We start from the raw sequence: 27,946 nt of genomic DNA on the forward strand, positions 1-27,946 counted from the left end.
CAAGGATAAAATAAGTCTTTATTTATATTCTTATAGTAAAGGGGGAGCCTTAACTTGCAGGGAGATTCTTGGGCAGTATGTACAACATACTTTTATTTCCACGGAATGGAATCAACACCGACTGAGACTACAAAGTATACACTAGAAATCAGCAAATGCTGGCAACAGAGTAGGAAAAAGACAAAGAAATGAAGCCTAAAGACGAGAAACCCTTCACTGGGATCTGCTGACCACAGTCAGAGCCAGGGCCGGATCACACAGTGGCGACAATTCCAGGACAGGAGGAAGGAAGGAGGGCTGGGCTGTGGGTTTAGTACCAGGTAAGTCGCTCTTGGTGTTTACATATAAAAGAGTTGGCTCTGTTTCTTAGAAATACACACAGAAGTGAAGATTTGATCATTACTTTATGAATCTGTCGCTTTACAATATCGACATCATCAGAAATAGGGGCATTTCATTCAGATTCAAATTTCAGTAGCAGGAAATAAATATCAAAACATCATCACTGGCCCTTAATACAAAACCTCTACCCCACCTACAACTCCCTCCCAGCCCACCCACAGTAGCCACCCCACTCCTGGGAGCCGTTTCACTGCTGCTGTCTCCTATACATACCAGCGTCGCGTGGCCTTCTGGAAGGCTGGCTGGGCAGGCTTAAACAGCTGAAGAGTGACTGTGCCAAGGTGCTGCAAAGCTGTCGCCGCTTTCCTTCTCTACCACACAAACTTCTTCAAGAATCTGGTCTTTCAACAGGAGAGACCGCTTTTCCAAAAATAATCCTTACAAAGGAGAGGGGGTTCATTCTGATTACTCCAATCTGGTCATCTTGTCAAAGTAGAGCAGTTCAGAGATTCACAAAGTCCACCAAACAGAGGTGAGGGGGCTGGGAGGAGAGCCTAGCAGAGCAGGCGTCCTCCAGGCACATGCTCTGAGGGCTGGAGGAGCTGGTAGGGTGGGCAGGACACCATGTACTCAGAGGTCTGGCCGGCCGTCTGTCCTCCACAGAAAGAGCTGCCAAGTTAGGGTGTTTTGGTTTAAAATTTCTGGTGGGGACAGGAACCCCTGAAGGGCATACGTTTAAAAATAGTGGACACAGGGCAGGGGGTGAGAGCTGTTGTCCAAGAGCTTCTATGCAAAATAACAATTAATAGAGAGAAAAGGAAAAGAGTCTTCTCAATGGTTCTGAGGGTTCTAGTGATGAACTGAAGGAGGCTGCAACGGGTGAGCAGACAGTTTCTCGCTGGCCTGCCCCGCATGGCTTAGCTGGCCTCCATCCGAAGTTTCTTCCTGTTCTGGGGCTCCTCAGGCTCGGACTCTGAGCTGGAGTCTGAACCCCCATCGAAGGCAGAGATGGTGCCGCCCTTGGCGTTGGTGTAGAGGCTGTTGTCTGAGGAGGGGTAGTTGGTCTGCAGTTGGGCACTTGATCTTGCCTTCTCCAGTGCACGGACTAAAAGGCAACCAAGGGAGCATGTTACCCTTCTGGAGATCCGGAGCAACCAAGTCTCAGACTCAGGGTCCAGCCTGTTCTTCCTAAGGGTTTGCTTGCTGGCCCCCAAGGCACAGGGTGGCTCAGAAGTCACTCCCTTCTGGTGGCTGTTCCACCTGCACACTTCCGTTTCCCCTTTTCCTTTCCCAGATGGGCTTGGGGGCCCAGCAGACATGGCCAGCCTCAGCCATACCACCCTGAAGAGAAGGCTTGTGATGAGACACCGTCCTGCCATGGACCCAGCATAGAGACCAGAGCAAGAGTTCCCTGTTGGACTGAGCAATGCAATGACAGAGAAGAAGCTAGCCCAGCAATGCTAGGCTCTGTGAAGGTGAAGGCCCAATGATAGCAGGAGAGGATGACACAACAGATTGGGTCAAAGAAAACTTTTGGCTTGGCTCTCATGAACAAAATCCACTTGGAATGACAAGCTGGACACTTGGAAGCAAGTCACCAATACACACAAAATACCTGGGCCTTCCAACAGACACCCCTACATGCAGGCTGCTTGGCCCATCATCCAACCCGCTGCCGCCGCCCACTGCCCATCCCTTGGTTCAGCTCAGCTTGAGCCTGGAGGATTAACCCTTCATGTTATTTTATGTGAGATGTTCTAACCCAGGTGGTTACTTGCATTTCCTTTTACTTGCATCTTCCATGAGGGAGGAAGAGAAGTGAATTCCCCAGGAACAAAGAACTTGATCAGCTCTCGCTTTCCCCTGTGGTTGTAGGAAAAGGCGGGTGTGAGCATTGGAGAACAGCAGGGGCCTGGCCCATAGGCTGCCCTGATTGGACTACTATTGACAAGGGGGAGGGCTCACTGTCCCTGAACTCCTGGAGACTCTGGTACTTACATGGCACATTCTACTGCAAGGACCTCAAAGTTCTGTTCAGATACCTGACACCAGGTGTGACCCTTACTGTAGGCAAAGAACCTGAGCCCCAAGAAAGGGAGAGATCAGGCCAGAAAAGATACAAGCCTTTGGATGTTCAATCCCCTAGCTCCTCCATCTCCTCACTGGAGGGTCTGGTCCTTCCTCAGGATGGCTCTAACACTCAGGGCTGAGGATGCTTCTGAGGCATGGTCCTCTAGCTCTGACGGAAGGCTCAGGTTTTGTGAAAGCCCCAGCCTGGCCGGGGCACAGCAGGGCCAGCTGCCCCACGAGCTTGCCTGCTCACCTTGTTGCTCCAGAAGAGCATTCTGCCGCTTGAGGTCATCAATGTCTTGCTGGTGCGTATGGTTTTTCCTTCGCATATACTGGATATACTCTGTTGCTTTGTCTAGGATTTGGGCCCGGGATGCCTGTTGCAATATGAGAAAGATTTTTAAAAAAAGAACAAAATAAAGACTAAGTTTACATAGCAAGAGAACCATGCCCTTCTCTGGCAACAGCATGAGGGAAAGAAAGGCTGGAAACAGGATGGTGGCCATGATGGAAAAGGCTGAGGAAAGAGTAGAGGTTAACTGTGGTCTTTATCCAAAGTGTCAAGCAACTCACAGAACTTACCTACACGGAGACTCAGGAGCTCTACCAGGAACCCAGGGCTCAAGAGAGCCACACTGGCTTATTTAAAACCACCAGCTGGTCTGGGAAGGCCTGGGCTTAGAGTCTATCCAACTATTGAACTTCTCTCATCCCCTCTGGATCTTTTTCTTATAGTTTTTATTTGTTTGAAACAGGGCTTTAAGGCGAGGCAGAGGCTGGAGAGATGGCTCAGTGGTTAAGAGCACTGTCTGCTCTTCCAAAGGCCCTGAATTCAAACCCCAGTAACCACATGGTGGCTCACAACCATCTGTAATGAGATTTGATGCCCTCTTCTGGTGTGTCTGAAGATAGCTACAGTGTACTTATATAACTATAATACTAAATAAATCTTTCAAAAAAAAAAAAAAAAAAAAAAAAAAAGGCCAGGTAGGCCGCAGGACCCCCAAGTACTGGGATCGCAGCCATGAGCTACACTCTCAACCCTCTGGCTCTTTAGTTTGCTTTAAAGTCTTCAGCTTGTCCATGCCCGAGACAGGCTGGTCTTGAACTCACTACGTACTGTACTAAGTATACCACTCCAGCTTCCAAGTGCTGGGATAACTACTCCCAGCTGTATATGGTGATCTGGATGAAACCCAGGGATTTCTGTATACTGGATGCAGCTCAACTGCATCTGAAATAACGGGAAAAAAAAAAAAAAAAAAAAAAAAAAAAAGCTCAGGCCACACTGACTTTGCTCGGGCCTGGCCATAGCATGACAAGATCAAGGGCTGGCATAGCATTGGCTTGGAATGAAAGTGGGCACACTTTTCATTACAGTCTTAGACTTCACCAAACCTTCAGACTATCAATCGGTCAGTAGCTCAACTGAACAATGTTCCTGTTGTTTCACCATTTTTACCTCCTGTCTAAAGAGAAAGCTGTAAGCCCTTGATGTCAACACAGGAAGGACATGTAATTGAGACATCCCAGGAAACAGCCACACCTGTACAATTAGAGCAGGTGGTGTGGTGTGGGCCTGGCTCATCAGGGAACCAGGTTAATAAATAGGCCAAAAAGTGGGCAGCAGGTTACTCTGCATGCACTGTGCCCTGTGCCCCCAGAATCGCACTTGTTGGAAGGAAGGTTCCTACTAGGTTACACATATGGGCAGGGTTAGAGCAAGGGTACCAGCTCAACACAACTGCTATGCATATAAGCCCAAAACAGGGCAGTGGAGTAGCCCTCAAGTCTAGTGTCCCTTCCAGAGGCCAAGCATTCAAAAGCTTTGCCCTCAAAAGGGTCATTCTTGACAATTCTGCTTTCCAGTCCAGTGCTCAGAAACAACCAGAATCAGCGAGGGGAAGGCAAAGAACATACCAGTATTCAAACTAGCAAACCTCAATTTCCTCACATTAAAACATTTCTAATGATCAACTTACAGACCTTAGGGCAGACGAGGTGAGGTGTACAAGGCCTAAATTTTTACCAGCCATTTACAATTCCCAGGTTTTCCTCTTATAGTACCCTCAAGGTGATGTGCTCAAGGGGAAATCATTCACATTCATTCATTCATTCATTTTATCTGTAAGAGTTATGTGCAAGGCATACACTGTGGAGAAACAAAACGTATAGTCCCAGTTTCTTTGCCCATAGGCTTACTGTCTAGTGAGAAGATAAGTATTATCTATATGCAGACAAGCCACAGGCAGTGCTGACAAGTGTGCTGACAGATTATAAGTGTCACCGAAGAGGCAGTTCCTGGGAGTGACAACCCACCATGTGGTAGACGCCGGCCTCAGTGTTGCACACTGCTCATGCTCCAGATGAAGCAGTGAACTAACTGTGTTAGACCAAGGGCAGAGCAGCACAGGGTATGAGGTGGGGAAGCTCAATGTGTTTCTTCAGCTGAGTGGCCAGCCTGTGTAAATGTAATGAGGAGACCCAGCAATGGACACCTCAATGGTTTCCATCTCTTCAAAGACCCTTCTGAGGGCAGAGATGGCAAAATGGGGAGGGTGCACTTAATTAGTAGGGACTAATAAAAATAAATGTCTTGCCACTTTGATAGACTGTCACTGAAGCTGCTTTGCGGAGAATGGTGCTGGCAGGAGGGGGTTCAGCAGACGGAGTTGTATTCCCTATTTGTACTGTAGACATGCATGTCCGCAGCTGCCCTTACTGCCCACAAGTCCTCCACCCTCTCCATCCCTGACAAAGCCCTGTGCACACCTCTGTCTCACTCACTGAGTCCAGATGTAATTGGAAACTCTCATTTTCCTGATTCAGTCCAAGTGCTGGGATTACAAATAAGTGTGTACCACCTCTTTTTAAATTTACCTGTTCAAAGGTATTTTCCTAACAGTTCCCAAAAAGGCCCTTAGTTCTGAACAGAGCACATGCATCTGGGATGAGGGGAGGCTTGCAGACGTCTGGTGCTGAGCAGCCTGTGCCTTCCCAGCCTCTCTTTCAGGTACTTACAATGGAAACCTCGAAATCAGCACCTAGAGGTGAAGTGAGAGGCGGGCACAGCAAGCCAGAGGGGCCTCTAGGTGATGGTGGTTTCACTCACAGGAGTTTTCAGTGAAGATGGATTATAAAGGCTCAGAACAGTGCTTTGGGAATGAGGTCCTCAAAGAACACTGGTCTGTTTTTGTTTTTAATTAAAAAAAATTTTGAGATAGGGTCTTACTACTGTGTAGCCGTGGCTGTCCTGGAACTCATTCTGTAGACCAGGCTGGCCTCAAACTTCTCTACCTCCTGAGTGCTGGGATCAAATGTGTGCACTACTGCAGCCAGCTGACTTTTAAATCCAGTGTTCAAGGCCTCCCCAAGGCTAAACACAAGACAGCCCTCCTTCTAGCCACTGCTAAAGTAGAAGTGCCTTCGTCACATGAACAGGCTGCCCCTGGCCAATAAACAGTCTCAGAAAATGGTCAGGTTTACTTTATTTTGTCCTTTTTAATATACTCAAGAAGTCTAGGGGGCTGGAGAGATGGCCTAGTGGTTAAGAGCACTGATTGCTCTTTCAAAGGTCCTGAGTTCAGATCCTAGCAACCACATGGTGGCTCACAACCATTTGTAATGGGATCTGATGCTGTTTTCTGGTGTGTCTGAAAATAGCAACAATGAGCTTCATATATATAGAATAATTTTTAAATTTTTTTTATTTATTCATTTATTATATATAAGTACACTGTAGCTGTCTTCAGACACACCAGAAGAGGGCATCAGATCTCTTTACAGATGGTTGTGAGCCACCATGTGGTTGCTGGGAATTGAACTCATGACCTCTGGAAGAGCAGTCGGGTGCTCTTAACCGCTGAGCCATCTCTCCAGCCCATAGAATAATTTTTAAAAGGCTGAAAAGTTAAAACACACACACACGAAACAAAATGCCACAGAATATGACATTTCCACCCACCCCAGGGAAGAGAAACAAAAGGTTAAAGTCAGAAAATGCCAGATTCCTCTGCAATCAATGTCTCTCACCTCTTCAAACCACAAGACTACATACGCAGCCACAACTGTATGGTGTGTAGAGGGCCCTTCCCGGCCTTTATGAGTTCATAGTACTCGTACAATAAACATAAAGGTCCTGGGATTTATGGCATGGACTATGGAATGGCCCTGGGTTTTCAGTTTCTGCTTTCTGAAAAGGCTCTCAGTCAGCTGAGTCAACTGACTGTTCACGTGAGTCCTGTGACCACGCGGTGCCTGGTAAGTCAATGTGCCCACAGATCAACCACTGCCTTAGTAAGCACCTGGGTGAGTTTTTAATGTTTAGAAAGCACCAATTCTACCTCTCTGAGTAGACATGCCTCTTCTGACCAGGTTGGACAGAGCTGTGGGACAGGACAGATTGTGACTACAGGGACCAAAACGGTTAGCTGTGATATACATACACAGCAGCATGAAGAGCCACAGCGAGATGGTGAGCAGCCTTACCAGTTCTTCTTGCAAACCCATGTTTAAACACAGGAGTAAGAATAGCCAGTGACGGGCTGGAGAGATGGCTCAGCGGTTAAGAGCACTGTCTGCTCTTCCAGAGGTCCTGAGTTCAATTCCCAGCAACCACATGGTGGCTCACAACCATCTGTGATGGGATCTGATGCCCACTTCTGATGTGTCTGAAGATAGCAACAGTGTATTCACGTATCTAAAACTAAATAAATCTTAAAAAAAAAAAAAAAAAAAAAAAAGAATAGCCAGTGAACAGAAACAGCAGCAGCTCACACAGAGAGTACTGGGTGCCAGGCACTCCACAGAACCTTTGTGTGGAGAAACTGATGTGCAAAGCTCTGTCTTATTGGATATTAGTTAACTCGTTGGCAACAGTCAGAATTTGCCACGTCTCAGATATACTCATATTTTAGGAACAGAGGCAGTTGTAGCACTAATTTTAAAAGGTCAAGAGAACTGCAGACAGAGTTACCATGGAGAGAAAAAAACAAAGATGAGGACAGGACTTGGGGAGAACCATTGATCTGCCTTCAAGGACAACCCCGGTGAAGGTGGTTTCCTCAAAGTAGAGTCAAGCTGTATACAGGCACAGGCCTGGGCCGAAAAACAATGGCTGAAGACTAGTCTTTTTGGTTAAAAAGTGAGACATAAAATCAATCAATCAAACAAACAAACAGTAACAACCACCAGCTTGTAATAGTAATAACATCAAGGAACATAGTTTTCCACAGGTGAGACCTAAACAGGCTCCTAGCAGAGAAGAAATGCCGGGTGAGGAAGAGCCTGAAGAGTTATCTATCTCCCATAGTGCTGTTGGCTTCCCTGCCGCTTAGAGACCGAAAGGGGGAAAACCACAAGATACAAAGGAGAAGACTCCAGGTTTGACAGCAGGTGGCCTGAAGGGGTCAATCATTTCTAGAGGTACACGCCTTTCTCCAAAAACAGCAACCTATCCATGTGCCTTGGCAAAAATTTCACAAAAGGCCTCAAAGGCCTCAAAAGAAGCTGATGCTAACTAGAATCTTAAGACTCACAAGATTCCTGAGCTTCATCAACAGCCAGGCCAAGGCTAGTAAGTCATGAGACAGTGGTTCTCCAGTCTTCAGACAGGGCCGGGGAGATGGCAGTGACTGGAGCTCAGTAAAGAGAACCAACTCCCAAACACTGTCTCTCCTGGCCACCACCTGCTGCCCGCACAATGTTTAACAAAAGTCCCACAGCTCCACCTTCCTATCTCACCACACATTTTTGTATAAAATGCCAAATTGGTTTAGACAATAGGGGCAAGAGGCAAGGTAGAGAGAGCATAATAGGTCCAGATTAACATCGTTAGCAACATTGGGAACACCTCTGCCCTTCCCGGAGAGCCTAAAGCCCAGCAGCTACACTCATCCCTAGCCCCAGCCAGATGCTCGCTGTGCATGCATGGTGGGCCACTGTACTTGCTATAATGCCAACATTTGGGAGGCTGAGGAAGAACAAATGTGAGCTCAAGGCCAGGCTGGTCTTCAAAGTAAGACCCTGTCTTGAAGAGCCTTAGGTGGGGGAAGAGGCAGGCAAATCTGGTATACATTTCTGTTGAGTAAGCCACTTTTTGGAAATGAAAATTTGCAAACGTGCACAACAAATGTGGGTGTCTTTTAAAGTAGTTTACACTAAAACAGAGGCCAGCAAGGGAGGTCAGCCTGTGCCATTCCTTCTAGGCTTAATGCTTCCAGGCTCTTGGCAGACTTGGCTAACTGAGGCAGGGCAGAGACGACAGACCCTGCAAGGCTTTGGATTAAGGGTCAAAGGTCATTTTCAAACCTTACAGGTCGTAGGGACCCTTAGAGAAGGCACGGTACTCTCCATCAAACTGTTCATGAAGAACTAGTACAGCATATAGTTCCCTCAAGAAGAAACAGATCTACTGAGTAACAACATGTGCAAATGCATTTGTCTTCAAAGGTAATAAACAAAATTTTAAAGTAATTACTAGTTTCTTTCTTTTTTTTTTTTTTTAAAGATTTTATTTATTTTATATATGTAAGTACATTGTCACTATCTTCAGACACACCAGAAAAGGGCATTGGATCCCATTACAGATGGTTGTGAGCCACCATGTGGTTGCTGGGAATTGAACTCAGGACCTCTGGAAGAGCAGTAAGAGCTCTTCACCACTGAGCCATCTCTCCAGCCCCAATTACTAGTTTCTCGCCTACTAAGTTAATCTTCCTCTAAGGTCCAGTGATGTTGAAACAGAGACAGACAAACTAGAGAAAGACTCCAGAAAGCACAGAGAGAATGAGCCTAAAACCCTCCCCCCAGATCTTTGCAGCGCAGAGCACAGTCAGTGGCTAGTACCCTTCATTAGCTCCTGAGGTACTCACAGTTAGACCAGAACAAAGCAACAGGATGCCCTTGCTTCTTTCTTAGACTTTATCAACTCTATATGCATTAGGAGTGGGGATTCTCATGTAGCCCAGGAGAGCCTCAAACACATTAAATTGAGGCTGACCCCAAGTGCTAGGTTACAGGTAAGTACAATGGTTATACAGTGCTGGGGATGAATCCAGAATGTCAGGTGTGTTAGGCAAGCTCTCCTATCGAGCCACATCTACAGCCTCTGGGTTGAAAATTAAAATAATAGTTTATAGAGGAGAAAAATGAGACAAGTCTGACATTAACTTTAAGGTGGCTCCACTTCAATCACATTAAATTGAAGGGCAACACAGGGAGTAAAGTTTACTTCATTATTCAGTGTGATCCCATATTAGCCACACAGCTCACTAACGATCTGTTTGAACTGCAGTGACATATGTGTGTGTGTGTGTGTGTGTGTGTGTAATATTTTTAATACTTAGTAAAATAAATAAATAGGGACTGGGCATGGTGGGACACACCTGTAATCCCAGAATTCTGGAAGTTGAAGGCAGGAAGATCAGGAGTTTAAGTCTAATCTCAGCACAGTTTGAGGACGGCTTGACTGAGACCCTGTCTCAAAACCAAACCAAAACAAAATAATCCCCCCTCCTCCCGAAACCTCTCACTTTAAAAGAGAAAAAGGACAGTGCAAACAAAAAAATAGTATTAAATAATTTTGAATGCAGAAATTGTATATTTTAGTCCATTGCTTTACATTTTTAAATTTTATTTTTAACAGTTAAAGTATAATGACATTATACTGTTTTCGCCTCTCATCTCACAGACGGAGGGCAAGGATTACAAGGAGTTACTGCTTATACTTGGACGTGGCTCCTGGGGTCCAGCTCAGCACCTCAAGCTCACACTGCTGCTCTGGCCGCTGGGCATTAGTTAGTTTTTAGTAGAATCTTCTAATAAAGACAAACTGTATTTACATTAAACTCTACTTAGATATGTTTGTGGCTCACATTAATGTTTACCAGACAGTGACTATCCAAGAATCTCAGGAGAAAGGGAAGTTGTAGCTATGCTGGAGAAAGACAAAGACCTGTTCTGTTCTTCCCATTTTTAAAAAGTTTGTCCATAGACAAAAAAGAAAGAGTAATGATGTTAAAGGGAAGATCTAGACCAGCCTCTACCTCTCTCGATCTCAGGAAAGGAGAAAGGTGATAAGCCTCCTAGTTCTCCAAAGGAAAGCCCCACCCCTGGCTCGGTAAGGACTGGGGATGTTCCTCAAGAAGGATCACCTTTAGGCATAGAATTAAGTTCAGAAACAGAGATCCCAGCAGACTTTGAAAGCTAAGCAGGGCTGGGCCTGGTAACTACTAAAACAGAGGAGAGCCAATGGAGGCCCTGGAATTAAAGGAACAAGAGTGTTTTAAGGACAAGAGACACTGGAGGTGGAGGCTGGCTAGGGTAGAATGCAGGTAGGAGACAATGCTTTGACACAGCCCTAGACTCAGACATTATCTGGATCCTGAGGCTAGAGTGTGACCTCAAGGAGGACCTCCGAGAAGTTCACAGTGGCATTTCTGGAAAAAAGAGGAAGTGAATAAATATACTCTTCCATGACACAACGGTTATCAAGACGGGAAAAGCAGGCAAGCAATGCCGAGTCCCTACCAGACTGGTCCATGAGAAGACCTTGGGGAAGACACAGAAACTGTTTATAAGGAACTGACACATACTAAATTGGAGTTTGGCAAGTGAATGAGGTGAAATGGACAAGGATATGGCTTATACCATTTCAAAGGCAATCCGCCAACAGCAGAAGACGTATGAGGGAGCTAGGATGAGTTGCTTCCTTTCAGGGCATCTACAGGAAAGAGGCATCGCCTAGATACCATAACCACAGCAGACAGAGCTCTCCACTAGGCCTGAGAAACAGGTCCCTGACTTGGGGGGTCCCAATGACGGCACAGCACAGACATCAGTCTTCAGGCAAACATAAATATTGGTAAGATGGCACTGGGATTTGAATATTTGCCAAGAACAAAGCTATTTGTCTTAAAATACACCCTCAATTGAAAAACTACAAGAGAAAACCAAAAGCTACAAGAGAAACATAACACCTTAAGACAATAGAGCAGGAAGGTCCACTCTCCAACCCGGGGCTCATGACAAAGTTGAACGACCACTGACTGGAATGAGGCACTTTCTAAGGCTGAGTGGAGAGAGGTGGAGTCAGAAACAATCTATAGACTTGAAGTGACCCGACACTCTGCATTCTGATGTAACCTGAACAAACCACCTTAGACAAGTATTTCCATAGTAACTGCATACTGCTAAGATTAACCCAAGCTATCTCAAGAAAGCTCCCAGGAAATGACAAGATTTAAGTACTTAGGCTAGATTTTCCTTGTTGATGTAATTTCATACACACACACACACACACATACACACACACACACACACACACAATGAACTTTGAGCACATTTCCCCCATTAACCTCTCCACCCCTTCCACTGAACCCTTCTTCCCAGAATGTCCCCCTTTACTTTCACATGTTTTTATTTTTTTTCCTTTTTGTGAGCCCTACTGCATTTAAGTAAGGTTGCTAGCATGAGTGGAGAGAGACTTGGTTTCCCAGAGACAGGTCACTGCTAGCCTAGGCAGTTGTCAGACCTGTGGCAATCTGCCTGCCTCAGCTTTTGAGTGATGCATGCCTGTCCAACTATACAGGCTTCATTTCTTTAAGACACCCTCAGACTGCTTTCCTCCAGTACATGGAGGAAACGTGGAACTTAGCTGTCCCCGTCCTAAGTCCTGTTCTGCTACAGACTAGGTCATGACCTTGAGCAGGCCCCTCATTTCTGATAAGAGTAGGAACAACAACGTGATTGCCCAACAACAGTCAGCACCTCAAAAAAAAAAAAAAAAGGCTGCATCTGAGACAGGCTCTCACAGAGCACAGGCTGGCCTAACTGTCGCTGACAATGACTCTGAACTTGTAGTCCTCCTGCCTCTGTCTCCTAAGTACTGGGATTACAGGTGCTCAGTACCACTCCCAGATTCCAGATTATTGGCCCTTTCTATCTGTCTGTCTTTTTAAAGAAAGCTATTTATTTTCATGAGGGGTCAGTCTCTTGGAACTGAAGCTATAGGAGGTTGTAAATCACTGTGGAGAGGACAACTGAACCTGAGTTCCCGTAAGAAAGAGCAGCACCCTGAGTTTACAGTCATCCTCTTTCAAACTCCCAAGTGCTAGGAGTAAAGGAGTTAGGGAAGACAGGCATTCTTTGTGATGCATATTTTACCATATAAATACAAGAAACAAGACATAAATGGAGTTTTTCTTTCTTGCCAGACAAGGTGACACAGTCATGTCATTCCAATATTTAGGAGGCTGAGGCAGGAAGATCACTACAAATTCTAAGTCAACAAAGACTACCTAGGGGGTTGCAAGCCTCAGCTATGAGACCCTGTCAAATACATACATACATACATACATAAATTTATTTCTCCGTGTGAGACACAGTGGAACAGGATTGCAGTCTAAGCACTCAAGGCTTAAGCAGAATTATGAGTTCTAATCACACTATACAAAATCCCATACTAAATTAAAAAAAAAAATTCTCTTCCCAAGTATTTTGGTTAGGGTCCAATTCAATCAATATCGATTTTCTCTTATATAAAAGCAGGGACAGGGGGGTCTTAGTGATTTCAAGGCCAGCCTGGTTTTTACAGTGAGTTCCTGGACAGCCGCGGCTACATAGTGAGACCTGTCTCAAAAATAAATAAGAACAAAGTAAAATGAATGCTCATGATGAAACTCATTTCTTTGCATATGTAAACACACACACACACACACACACACACACACACACACGGCCAGGCTTATGGCATAGGCCTTTAGTCCCAGCACTTCAGAGGCAGAGGCAAGCAGATCTCTCTTGAATTTGAAGCCAGGCTGGTTTATATATTGAGTTTCATGATAGCCAGGACTACATAGTAAGACCCTGGATCAAAAGCCAGAAACCCCCACTCCAGAAGAACAAAACAAAAACAAAAAAACACATGCACACGCATGAAATAGAAACAACCAAAAAAAAAAGGCTTCACTTTTTCATGTGAATATCTGGAAGCCTAAAACAGAAAGATTACTGTGAATTCAAGCCAGTTTGAGAGCCACAGAATGAAACGTTATCTCAAGAAACCAAACCTAACAAATAAAATTTTTAAAAAGGCTTGGACACATATCACATAATGGCAATGTTAACTGTAGAGTCACCTGGGACATAAGGGTGCTGACATCAAAGGAGACTCAGATCAAAGGCTTTCTCAACAATCTGAGCTGAGCTCTCCAAAACTCACACGGAACATTCATTTCATGACCACTTACATGTCACAACCTTAACTACTGCAATTCAAATCAAGAATGAGTCAATTTCCTTTGGTTCCAATACCACATTTTAGAAGAAGATTGCGACATTTGGTGAGAAGTCAGTCTGAGAGACCGAAGGGTTCCGGAATTGAAGCCTCCCTGCACCTGGGACACTGTTGGCAGACGGAAGAATAATGAAAAGTCCTGTCCCTTACACGTGCAGAGGCTGGCTCAGCCAGTTAGGAGCAAACAGGACAGGGAGGTCTCTGAAGAATGTCATCTTGAAACTGGAAGGTTAGGGCTCTGATGAAAAGCTCATTAAATCTGGTTCTTTCCCAAATTAAAACAAAACAAAACAAAAAACTAAGCCAAATCCTAGAACTTAAGAAGTGGTGGCAGGGGCTGGAGAGATGGCTCAGAGGTTAAGAGCACTGACTGCTCTTCCCGAGGTCCTGAGTTCAAGTCCCAGCAACCACATGGTGGCTCACAACCATCTATAATAAGATCTGATGCCCTCTTCTGGTGTGTCTGAAGACAGTAACAGTGTACTCACATACATAAAAAGAAGTGGAGGCAGAAGATGAGGAATTCAAGGTCAACTTTAACTATGCAGTGGGTTCCAGGCCAGCCAGTGATCCAAGAGACCCATCTCAATAAACATGCAAACACAAGAAATTACAACACAGGGCCTGGTATCATCTCACCGACTCTGGCCTGGTCAAGACTCCTCACTGGCCTTCCTCCTGCCTCAAACGCCCAGCACCAGACAGACAGTTCTTTACTTCCAGGAATTCTGCCCAAAGGCCATCTTGTCAATGAGATCTGTCTGTTCTGATTAAAATTCCACCATTCCTTCCACCTTAATTTTCTCCATAGCATGTGTACACAGAGCCCTGGCTAGCCAGAAACTTAGTATGTGGTCCAGACTAGCCTCATTTAGTTTGAGATCCACCTGCCTCTGATCTTCCTATTGCTGTGATTAAAGGAGTTTGCTACCAACATGCCTACCTAATATTCATATTTTTAGTGATTTCTTAATTTCTATTATTTCCTTGCTAAAATAAAAGATCCATTTACTCTTGCTAAGAATAATGGCTGGTAAAAAACCAAAACAAAAAACAAACAAGAAAAAAAGAATAGTGGCTGGTATGTGTAGCCTCCACGAATGTTTGCTGGATAGAGAAAGTAAAAGGACCACAAAGGACAAACTATTCATCATTCATCCCATTTGTAAGCAACTAAAGTCAAACTTCAACTTCCTTAAAGAAAAGCAGCAGGAGGACTTATATAATAAAACTAAAAGGACTTAAGGAAGAATTAACAAGGTAAGACAGCCCAAGTAAGGAAGAGACGCAGCCGTGCCCGTGAGCTGTGCAGACTTCCTCAGAGGCACCTGGCTGACTGCTGCAGGTGCACACTCCAGGCACACGCCCAGTTCCTGTGGTACGGGATGTGGGCGGGCCGCTGCCCACTCTGAGAAGCACATCCTCAGCACGTCCCATTCATGTGAGGTGCAGGTGAAGGCCGCTCTAGCTCATGAGCTCACCAAGTGATGCTAACTCACACTGTGGCCTACGGAGGAATAAGCACCAGCCGTCAGACACGCATCGGAGATAAATCTTTTGCACAAAGGGTGCACCTCAGTCATAAAGATCCCCTGTGGTGCTCAGTGTTATACTCAGGAATGCTGTTATTCCGGTAAGTACCTTGGTTCAAGGCCATTAAATCAAGTATATACTAAGTGGGCTTAACCCACAGCAAATTCTGGTTTTGTAATTCTGCATTCACATGGCCTATTCGTGTTTTCCTGTAAGCTTAGACTTACTCCACACTCCAACTACACAGGAGGCCACATTAGAGACAAAATAGAAAGCATAGCTATTCAACTTCTTATAAACATGAAAACCTTAGTCTTGGATAACAAAGCAAATTCAGGACCCTTATCACAGGATCAAAGCAGTGAGGTCACCTGCAGTAAACACTGTTAAGCTAGGTGTTGTTGCACACACCTGTAATGCTAACAGGCGAGATGGGAGGAATCCCAAGTTCAGGCCAGTCTGACTTCACAGTGAGGCTCTTTCAAACAAACAAGCTGACCAAGGGGACTACAGAAAGCAGCTTGTTGCTACACTGTGCCAGGGCGGAACTAACTGCAAACCAATGTTCTTTTCTATATTCCAAGGAGTGACCCTAACCCATAAGTTTCTGCTCAAAGCTTTTGGTTTTTGAAGAGACAGACAAATAGCTGGTTCCTACCTCTCCAGGGAAAATACGAGGAAGGATGAGAATGATTGGTTTACTACTTTTCACACGAACATGTCTCAACTTTTTTGTTCCACAGCTTACAGTGCTCTTTACATATGCTGGGAAGAGAAGCTGTCAGAACTGGAAATCACTGGTGCCCAGGCAGGTTCACAGACCTGCTTGCAAGTGTTCATTTCCACTAAGTACTAATGTTGAACCGTACAAGAGAAATTCCCACAGACGTTTAGGGAGTTGCTGGCCTGGGGAATCTTTAGTGATCCCAAACTAATTATGGACTATGTTATATAGTACAGTATATAGTTATAATAATGTCATAAATGACTAATTTATTTGCCTAGCATGTACATGGCCCTGGGTTCAATCCCCAGCACTACCAAAGAAAAAGTAATAAATTACAGTATCTCCAATTTTGAAAGGGATTTCTTGAAAACAGCTGTTAGAACTGACATTATTTTTGCTAAAGATAATCAAGAACTATTGAGATGTGTAGGGATCTTCCAAAGAATCAAAATTTTAAGAAAAAGGAAAAAGAAAAAGAAAAGAGAGACCATGCCACCTGACTGTGTTTCTTTACAGAAGGGATGATGTCCCGATAAATTCCAATTGGCTTTGTCAATAAACTTACCTTCTCTCCTTGGAGTGATGGGACTGAGTCCCGCAAACTGTGAAAGCTGTCTTTGATGTGGTCCCTACGTTTTCGTTCCAGTGCATTATGGTGAGCCCGTTTGTCAGCCTAGGAGAATGAAGAAAAGCATGTTAGGAATGCCACCTCCTTTACAGGGACGTGTGGTAAAGCCTGGAAGTGTGTGCAGTCGGCGCTGTCCCTGGCAAGTGGACTGGGAAAGTTTATAGAGTGAGGTGGGCAGTTAGGAGTCTCCAGAATTAGGCTCTGTTAAAGGGGAGAAAGGGGTGAGCAAGGCTTGCAACAGGAACATCCAAAGTAGCTCGATGAATCCAGCTCATGCACAAGTAAAATCAAAGTTATTCAGGGGACAAAGTGTGACTCTCCTGTAAGCGTCCCCAACCTACATGATGGGGCAGTTGCCAATCCGTGGTTGGAACGTAACTAAGGAAAGCTCCAGTGAGTACTTCATAAGCTATGGCTACCTCTACCATGAAACATGGGGAACCCACCATCTTGAGGCTCTGCTCTGACACCCTCCTGTTAAAAGGTCACTAGCATATCCAATTATCAAGTCATACAAGAGAGCACCAAACTTCTAGAAAACACAGTTGCACCTGAGGTCATTATGACAGAGCTGACAGAAGTGCCAACTACATTTAGCCAGAAAGGCAGTTAGTTCTTGGGTAGCAGACCTTCTGACACCCACATGCTCTTGGTAAATTCCCTCAGGCAATTGCAGCAGGGCAGGCCCACTTGGCAGTTTTCTAAATACCCTAACCAGCCTTTAACCTTTCCCGTTTTCCCACTTGGAATTATAAATAGTCAGCTGTTAAGGGCCAGGACTGCCAACCAATTGGGAAGGGTAAGAGGGCAGGGCACTGTGCTAGGGAGCACTGTCAAGGAGCTTCCTCTCCCTCTACACAGAACTCAAGGACCTACTTCAGCAAGAACTTCACTACACCTATACTTCAGGCATTATAGACAAACTCTCTTGAGAATTTACCCTGACTAGAGCAGGCTGGGCTAAGCTAGCCTAAGAATCTATTGGCGAGTAAGCCCAGAGCGCCAGGAATTTTGAAAATGTGGCAACAAGCGCAAACTTGGTTTAACGCTGCTTCCAAAGAATCCTTGTTCTAGAAAAGATGGTCAGACAGAAATAAGACAAGAGCCACGAGAAGAAAAGGATGTAAAACTCTTCTACTATCAAATTCTAAAGCCTGTAACTCACTCGGGTCTACATTTTCCTCCTGATCACTCAGTGGCCTCACCTACAGTTAGTTCTGCTAATCAGATACAAATCCCCATCACAGCCACTGTCCTAAGGACTTGTAAAGTTAACCCTTCTTAACGTCAGTTCACTGTTAAGCAAATCTCAATTAGTTATACAGAAAATAGAATGAGGAATCTGAAAGGACAATTAAAAAGCTGGGTCCCTTGAGTTTCGAGGATACTACACAACACTGGGGACAATAACTACAGTCACCCTCCAACGGCAGTGTGAGACAGCTTGAGGAAACTAAAACATCAAGACCCAAGTAAACTGGCTGGTCACAATCCATACCTAAGGAGTGCCAGAGACCCAAGACCACCATTTGACAGGGTCTACCTAACCCTCTGGTGTTTACTCTAACTTCCAAGATGGTCTATTTACATGCAAATCAATTGATCTTCAGCAGCAGCCCAAGATACTCCTGTTTACTAAATCACCCTGACTCCTGGCCCTCCTCCCAGTTTATGAGCTGTGCACGGAAGCAGTGACCCCAGTTACCCATAATCCCTCCTGTTAATACAAATAAAATCCTAATTGTCTGTTTTCTTTCTGGGAGAACCTGAAAATCCCAAGCAGTCAGAACTAAGTTGGACTCGATTCCCTGTGGGCCTGTGCTGCAAGAAAGAGCCCAGTTTAACCGAACAACAAAATCATTCCCACAGGCGTGCCACCCCTCCTGTTTGCTGAGCACCGAGAGGACTCAAATGGACAAGTCATTTGGTTGGAAGACTGTCGTGAACTTGGCTGCAGACCACGAGCAGCAATCTCGGCTTCTCATCTGGGGAGCCAGCCAAGTTCGAAGTTGGCTGGGCTAGGAAAGGCAGCAGGCCACTGCTGGGTAGGAAGCCCGGGCTGGGGACTGTTGTTCTCCAAGCAGTGGATGGAATTTCTGTGGTGGTTCCAGACCCAATTTAACTAGCAGAACAGGGCAATCTTAGACCAAGCCCTCCTGCCATGTCTACCCCTCAGCTGTTATGCCTAAACAAAGAACCGCAGGATGTATTTGTTTTCCCCTTCCCCAAGCCTCATTTGCAAGCACACATGAAAAACATGCCGAACTCACATGCCTAATTCCTGACAACTCTGAATTAAGTGACATTTCTAGGGCTTACAGAGCATAGGAAAACCTGACACACCTTCACCCAAGGCTGAGAGTTCTCTCTGGAAAATATTTCTAAGCTGCAGATGAGGCTGATACCCCCTAGCTTTGTATGATGGGTCAGTGGGGAAAGCTATTACACTGCCTAGTTAGCCATCTTCTCTTGCTTTCAGAAGTGAGGGAAGAAAAACCAGGTGAGATGCTCAGCACGAGGTGCTGGAGATCCCCACATGAGCTGTCTTTTTAAAGCAGCACAGCAGTCAACAGCAGCAGAACAAAGCAACTCAGGCGAGTGCACGCTCCCTTGTCTGGCCCTGGAAGTGTCTGGTCATGCACAAACACTGGGACTGGTGTACCCGTGGAATGGATCACAGAGGTCTTCTTGGCTCTGTCACAGGTTCCCAAATGATTCCCTATGCATCGCCAGGTGCAGACACTGTACACTGCTTGCTCTTTGACACAAGAATTGCAGTTTCTGTCAGAAAGCCCTTCTTCACCAGCATGTCCCAGAGTAAGAGACCAGAGTGGACTGCAGCTGCTCACCAGGAACTACTGCACCAAATGGCTTCCAGCTTTGATGTGTAGGCCAAGGCTTTCACTCAGTCTCAGTTCCACCAAACTTCTCCATGCTGGCAGACAGAAGCTAACGCTTCACCTATAATTTGTCCACCTCTCACACTAACAAGCATGTGTAGCTTAGTGCAGTTCAATGTTGAAAGTAAGCTAAACTGACAGGACATAGAAGCTAAGGAGACCCACTCAGAATTGAGGAACTCTCTCGAGTATTTCCTTTCAGCTTATTGCACAGAAAATGCATCTTCATTCATGCATCCCACCAATCAGCAACCCAACTTCCTGTAAGGCAGGAAAGAAAGAAACAGTATGGAGAAAGAAGCTCCTTACTGTTAAAGATACACAGGCTTTCCGGAATGCTATTTCTTGCAAGCTGCCTGGCACCTAACTGCTCCACCACACAACGGGGAATCTTCTCAGTGCCAACGTGGAGGGAGTGTGTCCTCTTCAGCAGCTACTTAGTACATTAAGCTTCAGGAGTTTAAAGGTGTCACTTTAGAAGACAGAGTCCCAGGATGCTCCAACCAGTCCCACTGATACACTAAGAATGTCGAATACGAACGTTCCAAATTCTCGTGCGGTAAACTTACTACTTCTGTTTGATGAATTAGAAAAAACAACTCAACTCAAAAGAACTCATTTTAATAAACACAAAAATTGGACCAGGAAACAGGCCCCTGAGATGAGATACACTCACTGGCGTCTTTAGCAGGCAGATACTAGCTCCAGTTTCCCAGCGCTTCTGTTCGAAGTTGATACGCATTTCTGTGAATCTATTTGCTTCTGAGGTTTCTACCATCTTTTGGTGCCAAAAGAACCCACACACGCCACGACACTAGCTGTTTAAGAGGAAGGACTTCTTGGTTAGGACACTGAAGTCAGGCCTGATAACATAAACCTGTAACATATACAGATAACATGCACTCGAGAGGCTGAGGCAGGAGAATCCCTGCAGTGGGAGGCCAGGCTTCATAGCAAAGCCCTGTTATAACCTACCCTTGTCCCCAGGAAAGGTCAGGGTCCCTGATCAATTCTTTTATCCTACCGGTCTTCTGACAAAGCAACAACTCTTAAAAACTTAATATCGTCTCTTCTCCTCACAGGCACATGCAAGGGAAGAAGCTGCTGCTGATGTCATCAAAGCCAACGATGAGCAGAAACAAAGACCATATACCTTGGTCCCAGAAGACCCACAAGTTCCCTGAACTTGAACCTCCAAAATGGTCAAACTCCCTTCCTCCCAAATACACTTCAATCTCAAAGAAGGAAAAAGCTGAGGAGTCAAAAATACTTTAAATCAGAAAGGACTAGAAGTGGAATAGCACAAACCTGTCTTAAACCTCAGTCAGTATAGTAACTGCAACATGTTGAATTCACAGATGCAGCGAAGGACAGTATATGGAGAAAGGCCTCAGGTTCCTTGACCAACTCAGGAATCCTACGCTGCACATAAACTTTCACTCTTTTCCAGAGAAATTATCCAAACAGAAGTAAAGCAAAAGAAACCTCTTGCATAAAGTAAGTGCCTCACAAACTTATCTTTAAAATACAACCTATGCCCCCTGTCCCACAAAAAAGTACTGGTGAGATTCTGCAATTATCAAGTTTAGCAACTAGTGTTCAGGGTGACTTCCTCTAATGTCTGCTGCTCACTGGAGAGTGCTGTTCCCCTTCCGTGGGCAGCACTCTCCACATCAGTTTCACTTTCGTTAGCCTCCCTCCATACTGATCTGAAGGGCCTGCACTCTTCATGAGGAAGACTCTGTACTGACTGCAGAAACTATGATCATCTTTTCATGTTAGGACCCACAAAACATGTCCCAAATAACTTGGTGTGTGTGTGTGTGTGTGTGTGTGTGTGTGTGTGTGTGTGTGTGTGTGCTCGCGCTTCTATAGATCAGGTGGAACTCATGGTAATCCTCCTGTCTCAATTATCCTGAGTGCTAGGATTACAAGTGTGAGCTACCACACTTAGTTCCAAATAACTTTTTAAAAGTTTTTCTATAATCTTAAACATCTAGTTGTCCAGAGTCCATTTTTTAAAATGGTTTTCCAAAGATAAAACCTAATAGCTTTCCACATTTTAGAAAAAAAATGTATTATTTATACTAAATTTCAACAAGCAAATGGATATTCACAGGGATAAAGGAAGGAATACGGTTCCCAGACCATTTGTGACAGTTGTACAATGCACTCTGTCTATAATATATACCTGTTTTTTGTCTATGCTATGATAAACTTTACCAGAAAAATCTCAGTAAGTAAGCATACTGAATTAAAACAAAGGGTCTCAAAGGTTCAACCTTCAGCAACAACAAAAATTTCATTGTCCATGTCCCAAAGTGAAAGGAAAAATTCCTAAGCACCTTAACAAAAAAAAAAAAAAAAAAGTTAAAACACGTAGACAAAGTTAAGATCAGCCTTGTAGAAGTAGATTAATTAAACACCCAGAGGGATGTTTTAAAAGGCAGAAAGCCTACAATAACTGCTTATCATAAAGTAAGAAAACATCTCTCACTGAAAGGCAAACCTAATTCCAGTTCAAGAGGAGTCTTGCCCTCTAACCCTGATCAAGCCCTGCGCAGATCTCATAATCAGAGACTCAGAGGGAGGAAGAGTTGGCTTTTGTTGTTGTTTTGGTAGAACAGGCTCAAAGGATAGAACAGGCTCAAAGGAAAACAACCAGGTCCATAGTATTAGACGAATAGTACCCAGGCAGGGTGGTGCACACATTTAATCCCAGCTGATTAAATCCCATTTAATCCGGGAACCTGAGGCTGATGGATCTCTGTGAGTTCCAGGACAAAGCTTAGACTCCTCCCTCTCCCAAAAGAAAAAAAAGGATAACAGCTGAAAAACAAGACACAAAAGGGATTTGACGTTCTATTGACAACTGTGTAAAGCTTCATTAAGAAAACATCTTCAGTGAGAATCTCAGAACAATCCTTAAGACCTCTGAGATAACTGCACTCAGAATCAATCAGTTCCCAACAAATGATGTTTCGGGGGTCTGCACAATCTGATGCCCTAATGAAGAGCAGAAACACTGAGGAGCTGGGTCCTACACTCGAGCTGTCACATCTGCTCCCCAGAAAAAGAGACAGAAGCAGAGAATTCTTGTGCAGAATCTCATGCTGTAGTCCAGGCTGGGACTCACTCTATATCCCAGGTGGGCTTAAAATTCAGGGCAACCCTTCTGCCAAAGCCTCAGAAGCCCTGGGCTTACACACTGGGTCACAACCCAGGACTCTGTGCTGTGTTGGTTTTTGTATTAAGGAATTGCAGAGGCAGGCTCGGATGTTTGATCTTCCTACCTCAACCTTCTGAGTAACTGGGTTTACAGGCCTGAATAATCAAGCCTAGTTACATCCTGCAAACTCTTTACAAGTCCTAAGCAGCTGTTCCACGTATCATTTTAAAGATCAGATAACTGAAGCTAAAGAGACAGCTCAGCGGGTAAAGGCTTTGTAGTCAAACCTGATGACCCTAAATTCAATCCCCAGACCCACGTGCTGAAAAGAGAACTGACTCCCCCAAGTTGTTCTATGATCTTCACATGAGAGCCATGACATATGCATGACCACACACCCACACGCCCACCCACCCACACACACACACACACGTTAAATAAATAAATGTAATTAAAAAGAAAAATCAAGTAGGTTGAGGCTGTAGCTCCATGGCAGAGGGGTTGCAAGGCATCCTTAGGCCCTGGGTTCAATTCCCAGCACAGTCAAAAATTAAATGCATATAAACACACCAGAAAAAGTAATAATCTGTGTTTCTAGCATATTAACATTTCTCATAAAGTTAGAAGTTCCAGGGATATGGCTCAGCCCTGAAGGTAAAAAAAAAGATCTGGCAGCCTGAGCTCACTCTCGGGGAGCAAGCAGCAGAGTTAGGTGGCTACTTCAGAAGGGGTGTGCATCCTTCAGTGCATACACCAGTCCTCACCTTTCCCTCTATCCTTCACGAGCTCATTACCTGGCCCTCACAGGAAAATGCACTCTACACCCCTTTCTTACCACTTCCAATCATCAAATATTACATTTGTTTCTCTTCTCTGATTGGATTTATTCTGAGTCTATTCCTTTTCTCTCTCCCTAATCTATACCCATTTACTCCTAAGCCTCAGACTCCAAACACAAGGGAGCATAGGGTCAACTCAAAGCCAGAAACACCCATAAAAACCATTACTATCACAATCCTAAGAAGTCCCATCCATCACCTTCCAGCGAAGCTATCTCTTACAGTGCCGCTTAGCAATAATTTTTTTTTTCTTCTCAAACGGAAAGTCAGACCACAAAAAGCGGTGACACTCTCAGTATTTAACTTCTGGTGCCTCTCTTTCCCATTGTTGTTGTTGCGAATAAAGCGTTTTTCTATATTCTAGGGGCTGTAGCAGTCTTTGTAGCAGACTTTGGCTAAAGACATTGATCTTTATGCGTGCCTGCGACTTCACACAACTATGGAGACACTGCTTAAAGTTTACCTCCTAAATAAACCTGACCAGTCTGCTCTGAAATAACACTACCATTCACTTCGGAATGCTCTTTCGTTTCTCACACGCCTCGGCTGCATCCTTCACTGAACACTACAGAACTCAGTTCGAAGCACAGGCCTCCTCTCACTCACCTAGCTACCTACCTACTCACTAGAATCTACCACCTGAGAATCCAGAATCATGAGGATTTGCAACGCCCCCCTCCTCCAACCCCAAGTGACTCCACCTCACCTTAGCGGTTAAGAGGAGTTTACAAGACTATTAAAAGTAATAGAACGATCTCTTTTTCTCTCTGACTCCAAAAAGAACGAAAACTGAACGGAAATGAAAATGAAATGGAGAGTAGGAGACGTACCGCAGATTGAAACCTCGGTTGCTCTTCCTGGAATAAGAGAGAAAAAAAAATAGAAAATATAGAAGTTATTTTCGCACTTCGAATTCAATAATAAGAAAGAAAATGCCGGCGGCGGAGGAAGCAGCGGGTGGGTAGTCAGCCTGACACCCCTCCCTCCCTCTTTTCCCTTCCACTCTCTCCAGCGAGAACCCGTAGCCTAGTGGGGGTCCCAGGCGCTGCCCCTCCTTCTGGGATCCGAACCGGACAAGAGGGATCCGGAGCACTGTCTGCTCTTTCCCGATCCCTCTCGGGCGTCAGAGCACTCCCAGCCCCTTCACCCCCAGGATCAACCGGTCACCGGAGGAGGGAGATCATGGACCCAATGAGCAAGAACTGAGCGCTGGTCTCCTTGCCCAGGATCCGGACGGATAATGGGATCTCCAGCCCGGCAGAGTGGAGAGGGAGGCCTCGACACCCTCCTCCACGGGAGAATGTGTGGGTCCCGGAGGCCGCGTGTCTGCTCCCACCTTCAGTCCCAGGAGGCCTCTCCGGACAGGACTGGAGGGGAGCGAGCCTGGAGCGCGACGCAGGCGGTCCCGGCCCCGGGGGAAGAGGACGGAGGCGGCGGCGACCCGGCCCCCCTCCCGCCGTCGCCTGGCTGAGAGCCCTGGCCGCTGTCCCCGCCTGACAACCCGAACGGAAAGGAAGAAGCCCCGGGACTCACGTCGCTCTCCACCTCGATGTCATCGTTATCGCTCATTTCCTACGGCCCAGGGAGCGGCCACTGCAGCGGCGGCCGGGGAGGGGAGGGGTGGAGGGAAGGGGGAAGTCACCGACAACAACAAGCCGAGTGCCCCCACGCACACACTCACTCACTCACTCGCTCACTCACTCACACACTCACACACACACAACACGGGCGACAACCACCTCACTGTAGCACCGGATCAACGGCGGCACGCACGCCCGATCGGCCCCCTAACACGTGACCGGGCTCACCGCGCCGGGGTAGCTGAGACTTGTAGTCCTCGAGCGTCTGATGGGCGAGTGGGAGAGAGCCAGAGAAACTACAAATCCCATCAGGAACCGCACACAGTCTTCGTCAGACCCGCTTGTTGACAGAGCGCAGAGCGCCTGCGCCCCGGGTGTTGGCTGCGAGAAGTGGCGCGGTGCTTCCCGGGAGATGTAGTCCATAGACCGCGAGTTGTCAGGAGATTTTCCTCCCCAGGCGGCGGAGAGGCTGCTGGGAAGACAGGACACGTGGAGGGAGCTGGGCTCCTGGAGCCGGCCACAATTCTGAGCTCTGGGCGCCCGGCCCAAGGGATTGGGTGGAGGCTCTGGGGGAGAAACTGGCTGCCAAAATAACACTGTCTCTTCTTGGCTAGACTGCTTTTACATTGTCTTGTTTAATGCTTGAGTCGCTCCACTTGCGCCCTGGGGCGTAACCTACGGGGCAGGAATCACGCTGCGGCTGACCAGGGGGCGCGGTCCAGACGCCCACGCGGACCCTCTGAATCTGATTTTAAAGTATTAAGAGGCATTACGAGACAAGCTAAAGGACCGACTTCACAGGGGTATCCTTGTCTCAAGAGTCTTGCTTTCATTTGTCGTAGAGAACTGTCCTTACTGGGCTTGAATGTTTACAAAACCTCTCGAAGGTGCAAGTAAAACCTACCTTATGTTTGTCGTAGCCAGAGCAGATTAGGGAGTGCCCCCGTTTAGAGAACTCTAATTAACTGCAAACAGAATCAAAACGGGAAAGTTGTGCAGCTTCCTGTCCAGTTAAGGTGATACTCACACAACTAGGTATGAAGTTTAACTACATTCATCCCGCCAATATTTAACTATCTAATAATGTGGCAGGCCAGGAATGGCATGTGTCCCCTCAAAGACTTCACAGCTGTGGAAGCAGAAAACCGGACGACGCTGTCACCTTTTTTAGTGTGAGCCAGGTCCTCGATGAAACAACAAACAAACAACCCAGTAATAATACACTTTCGTCTTCTGAGAAATTTTATAACTGATCTTCAAAGTGAGTGGTCTTGAGTTTGATCCATGAGTTACTGGTTGGTTTGTTGTTGTTGTTTTTGAGTAAAAAAAATCATTAAGTTCCTGACTGTTGAGTACAGAAACTTGGTGGTGTATACAATCTTTGTGACTCCTAGCCCAGGCTGGCCTTAAAATGGGTGTGTGGCCAAGCCTAGTGTTGAGAACACAGTCATAAGCAGACACTGACCCGTAATAGAAGTCAAGGTCTGTAAGGGAGACAAAGACAGTAAGAGTTAACTGGATACCAGAAGTAGAGACAATGGGTGATCACAGCAAACCATCCTTGTATACCTCCCTGCAGTGTGCAGAGTATTACCAGACATCTTTAGCTGCAAGTTAGTTTATTCAGAGACTTTAAAAAAATATCCTAGCAACCACAAGGCCCTGGGTTCGGTCCCCAGCTCCGAAAAAAAAAAAAAAAAAAGAAAGAAAAACCCTCATGCCTGCTCCATGCCCCTGCTCAGTTAAGGCAAAACCTTTGGGAGGGAGTAGGACCAATGAAAGACAGTTCTTCATGGTCTTCAGGTGATTCGTATGTGAAACCTGGAAGATGCCAAGGCAAAGACGAGCTTTCACTGAATTATATTCTTTCAAGGAGTGGGCTTTATGATATATTAATAATTATATGTCAACAAATCTGTTATAAAGATAATCTTTGCTCACATGGCTACAATCTAACGAGGGAGTAAATTCTAAAATCACTGTAGGGAAGGTAGACACGTCAAGCAGACTGTATGACAGCAAGCAATATGAATTTAGAGGAGAGTGCCAGATTTCGGGGAGGGCGGGAAGTAAGGGCCAGGTGTCCCCTAGACTTCCAGGACAAGGGCTAGGCCTATGAAGAGCCAACCAAATTCAGCTCACCATGCATCTCCACGTGTTGGAAGGACATCTGGACAAATGGAGAAAAGGCTTTCCAGGAGGAGAGACCACGGTTGCTAACACATCTCTTCCTGATAATATTTTTCTTGAGGGGGAGGGGCAGTAAACGCTGGGTCTCAGCGCCTAGAACTCACTTTAAACCCTCCAACTCTCAATAATTTTCCTGCCTCAGGTAAGGCCTGGAATTACTGGCGTGTGCTACCCAAGTTCAGCTTTCTTAGAGTAATTGACGAGACTATTCAAATCTGTCAGTCTGGCCAGTACCTCTGATCTAATAGACAAAAAAAGAAAAAAGAAAAGAAATAAATGAGAAAAAAACCAAAAACTACCCAGAAATTGAATATTATTTTGAAGGACTCATGGGACATTTGCAAGAACTGATGGAGTTCTGAGCCATGAAATACATCTCGGTAAGTTTTGACTGACGGATGTGATGTCAGAGAACACATTCTTAGATCTAATGTAGTTAAAATGGAAATAATAATACCAGGGTGGGCATAAACTTGGCTTATATGCACAAGGACTTAGGTTTGACCTCTGGCACTACATAATAGTAATAATAATATAAATTAAAAATAAAAAGCTAGACGTGGTAGCGTGCCTGTAATCTTAGCCTGTGACGGTGGAGACAGATTGATAAAAAAATGTATGGTCCTCTTCTGTCCTGTGAGAAAATGGAGTTGAGTGGCCTGTCATTTTCAT

At 45.5% G+C, this 27,946-nt stretch overlaps 1 protein-coding gene across 10 annotated transcripts; it reads right to left on the reverse strand.

The window, feature by feature from the left end:
* Position 1: 1 nt before the first annotated feature.
* Max (MYC associated transcriptional regulator X) lies at positions 2–25,271 on the reverse strand. 10 transcript variants are annotated; one of them, XR_015622125.1, is made up of 6 exons: positions 25,038–25,271; positions 24,335–24,361; positions 16,534–16,641; positions 2,666–2,789; positions 2,105–2,205; positions 2–1,447 (listed from the first exon to the last, which is right to left on the reverse strand). XR_015622125.1 is itself a non-coding variant. In XM_087554545.1 (6 exons), exons 4-6 carry the CDS (start codon positions 2,702–2,704, stop codon positions 1,260–1,262), a joined length of 312 nt encoding a protein of 103 aa, XP_087410671.1. In that variant the 5' UTR covers positions 2,705–2,789; positions 16,534–16,641; positions 24,335–24,361; positions 24,841–24,930; the 3' UTR covers positions 2–1,259.
* Positions 25,272–27,946: the final 2,675 nt, after the last annotated feature.

The sequence above is a fragment of the Rattus norvegicus genome, chromosome 6 (assembly GCF_021556685.1).
Source record: "Rattus norvegicus strain SHRSP/BbbUtx chromosome 6, alternate assembly SHRSP_T2T, whole genome shotgun sequence".
Taxonomy (NCBI): Eukaryota; Metazoa; Chordata; class Mammalia; order Rodentia; family Muridae; genus Rattus; species Rattus norvegicus.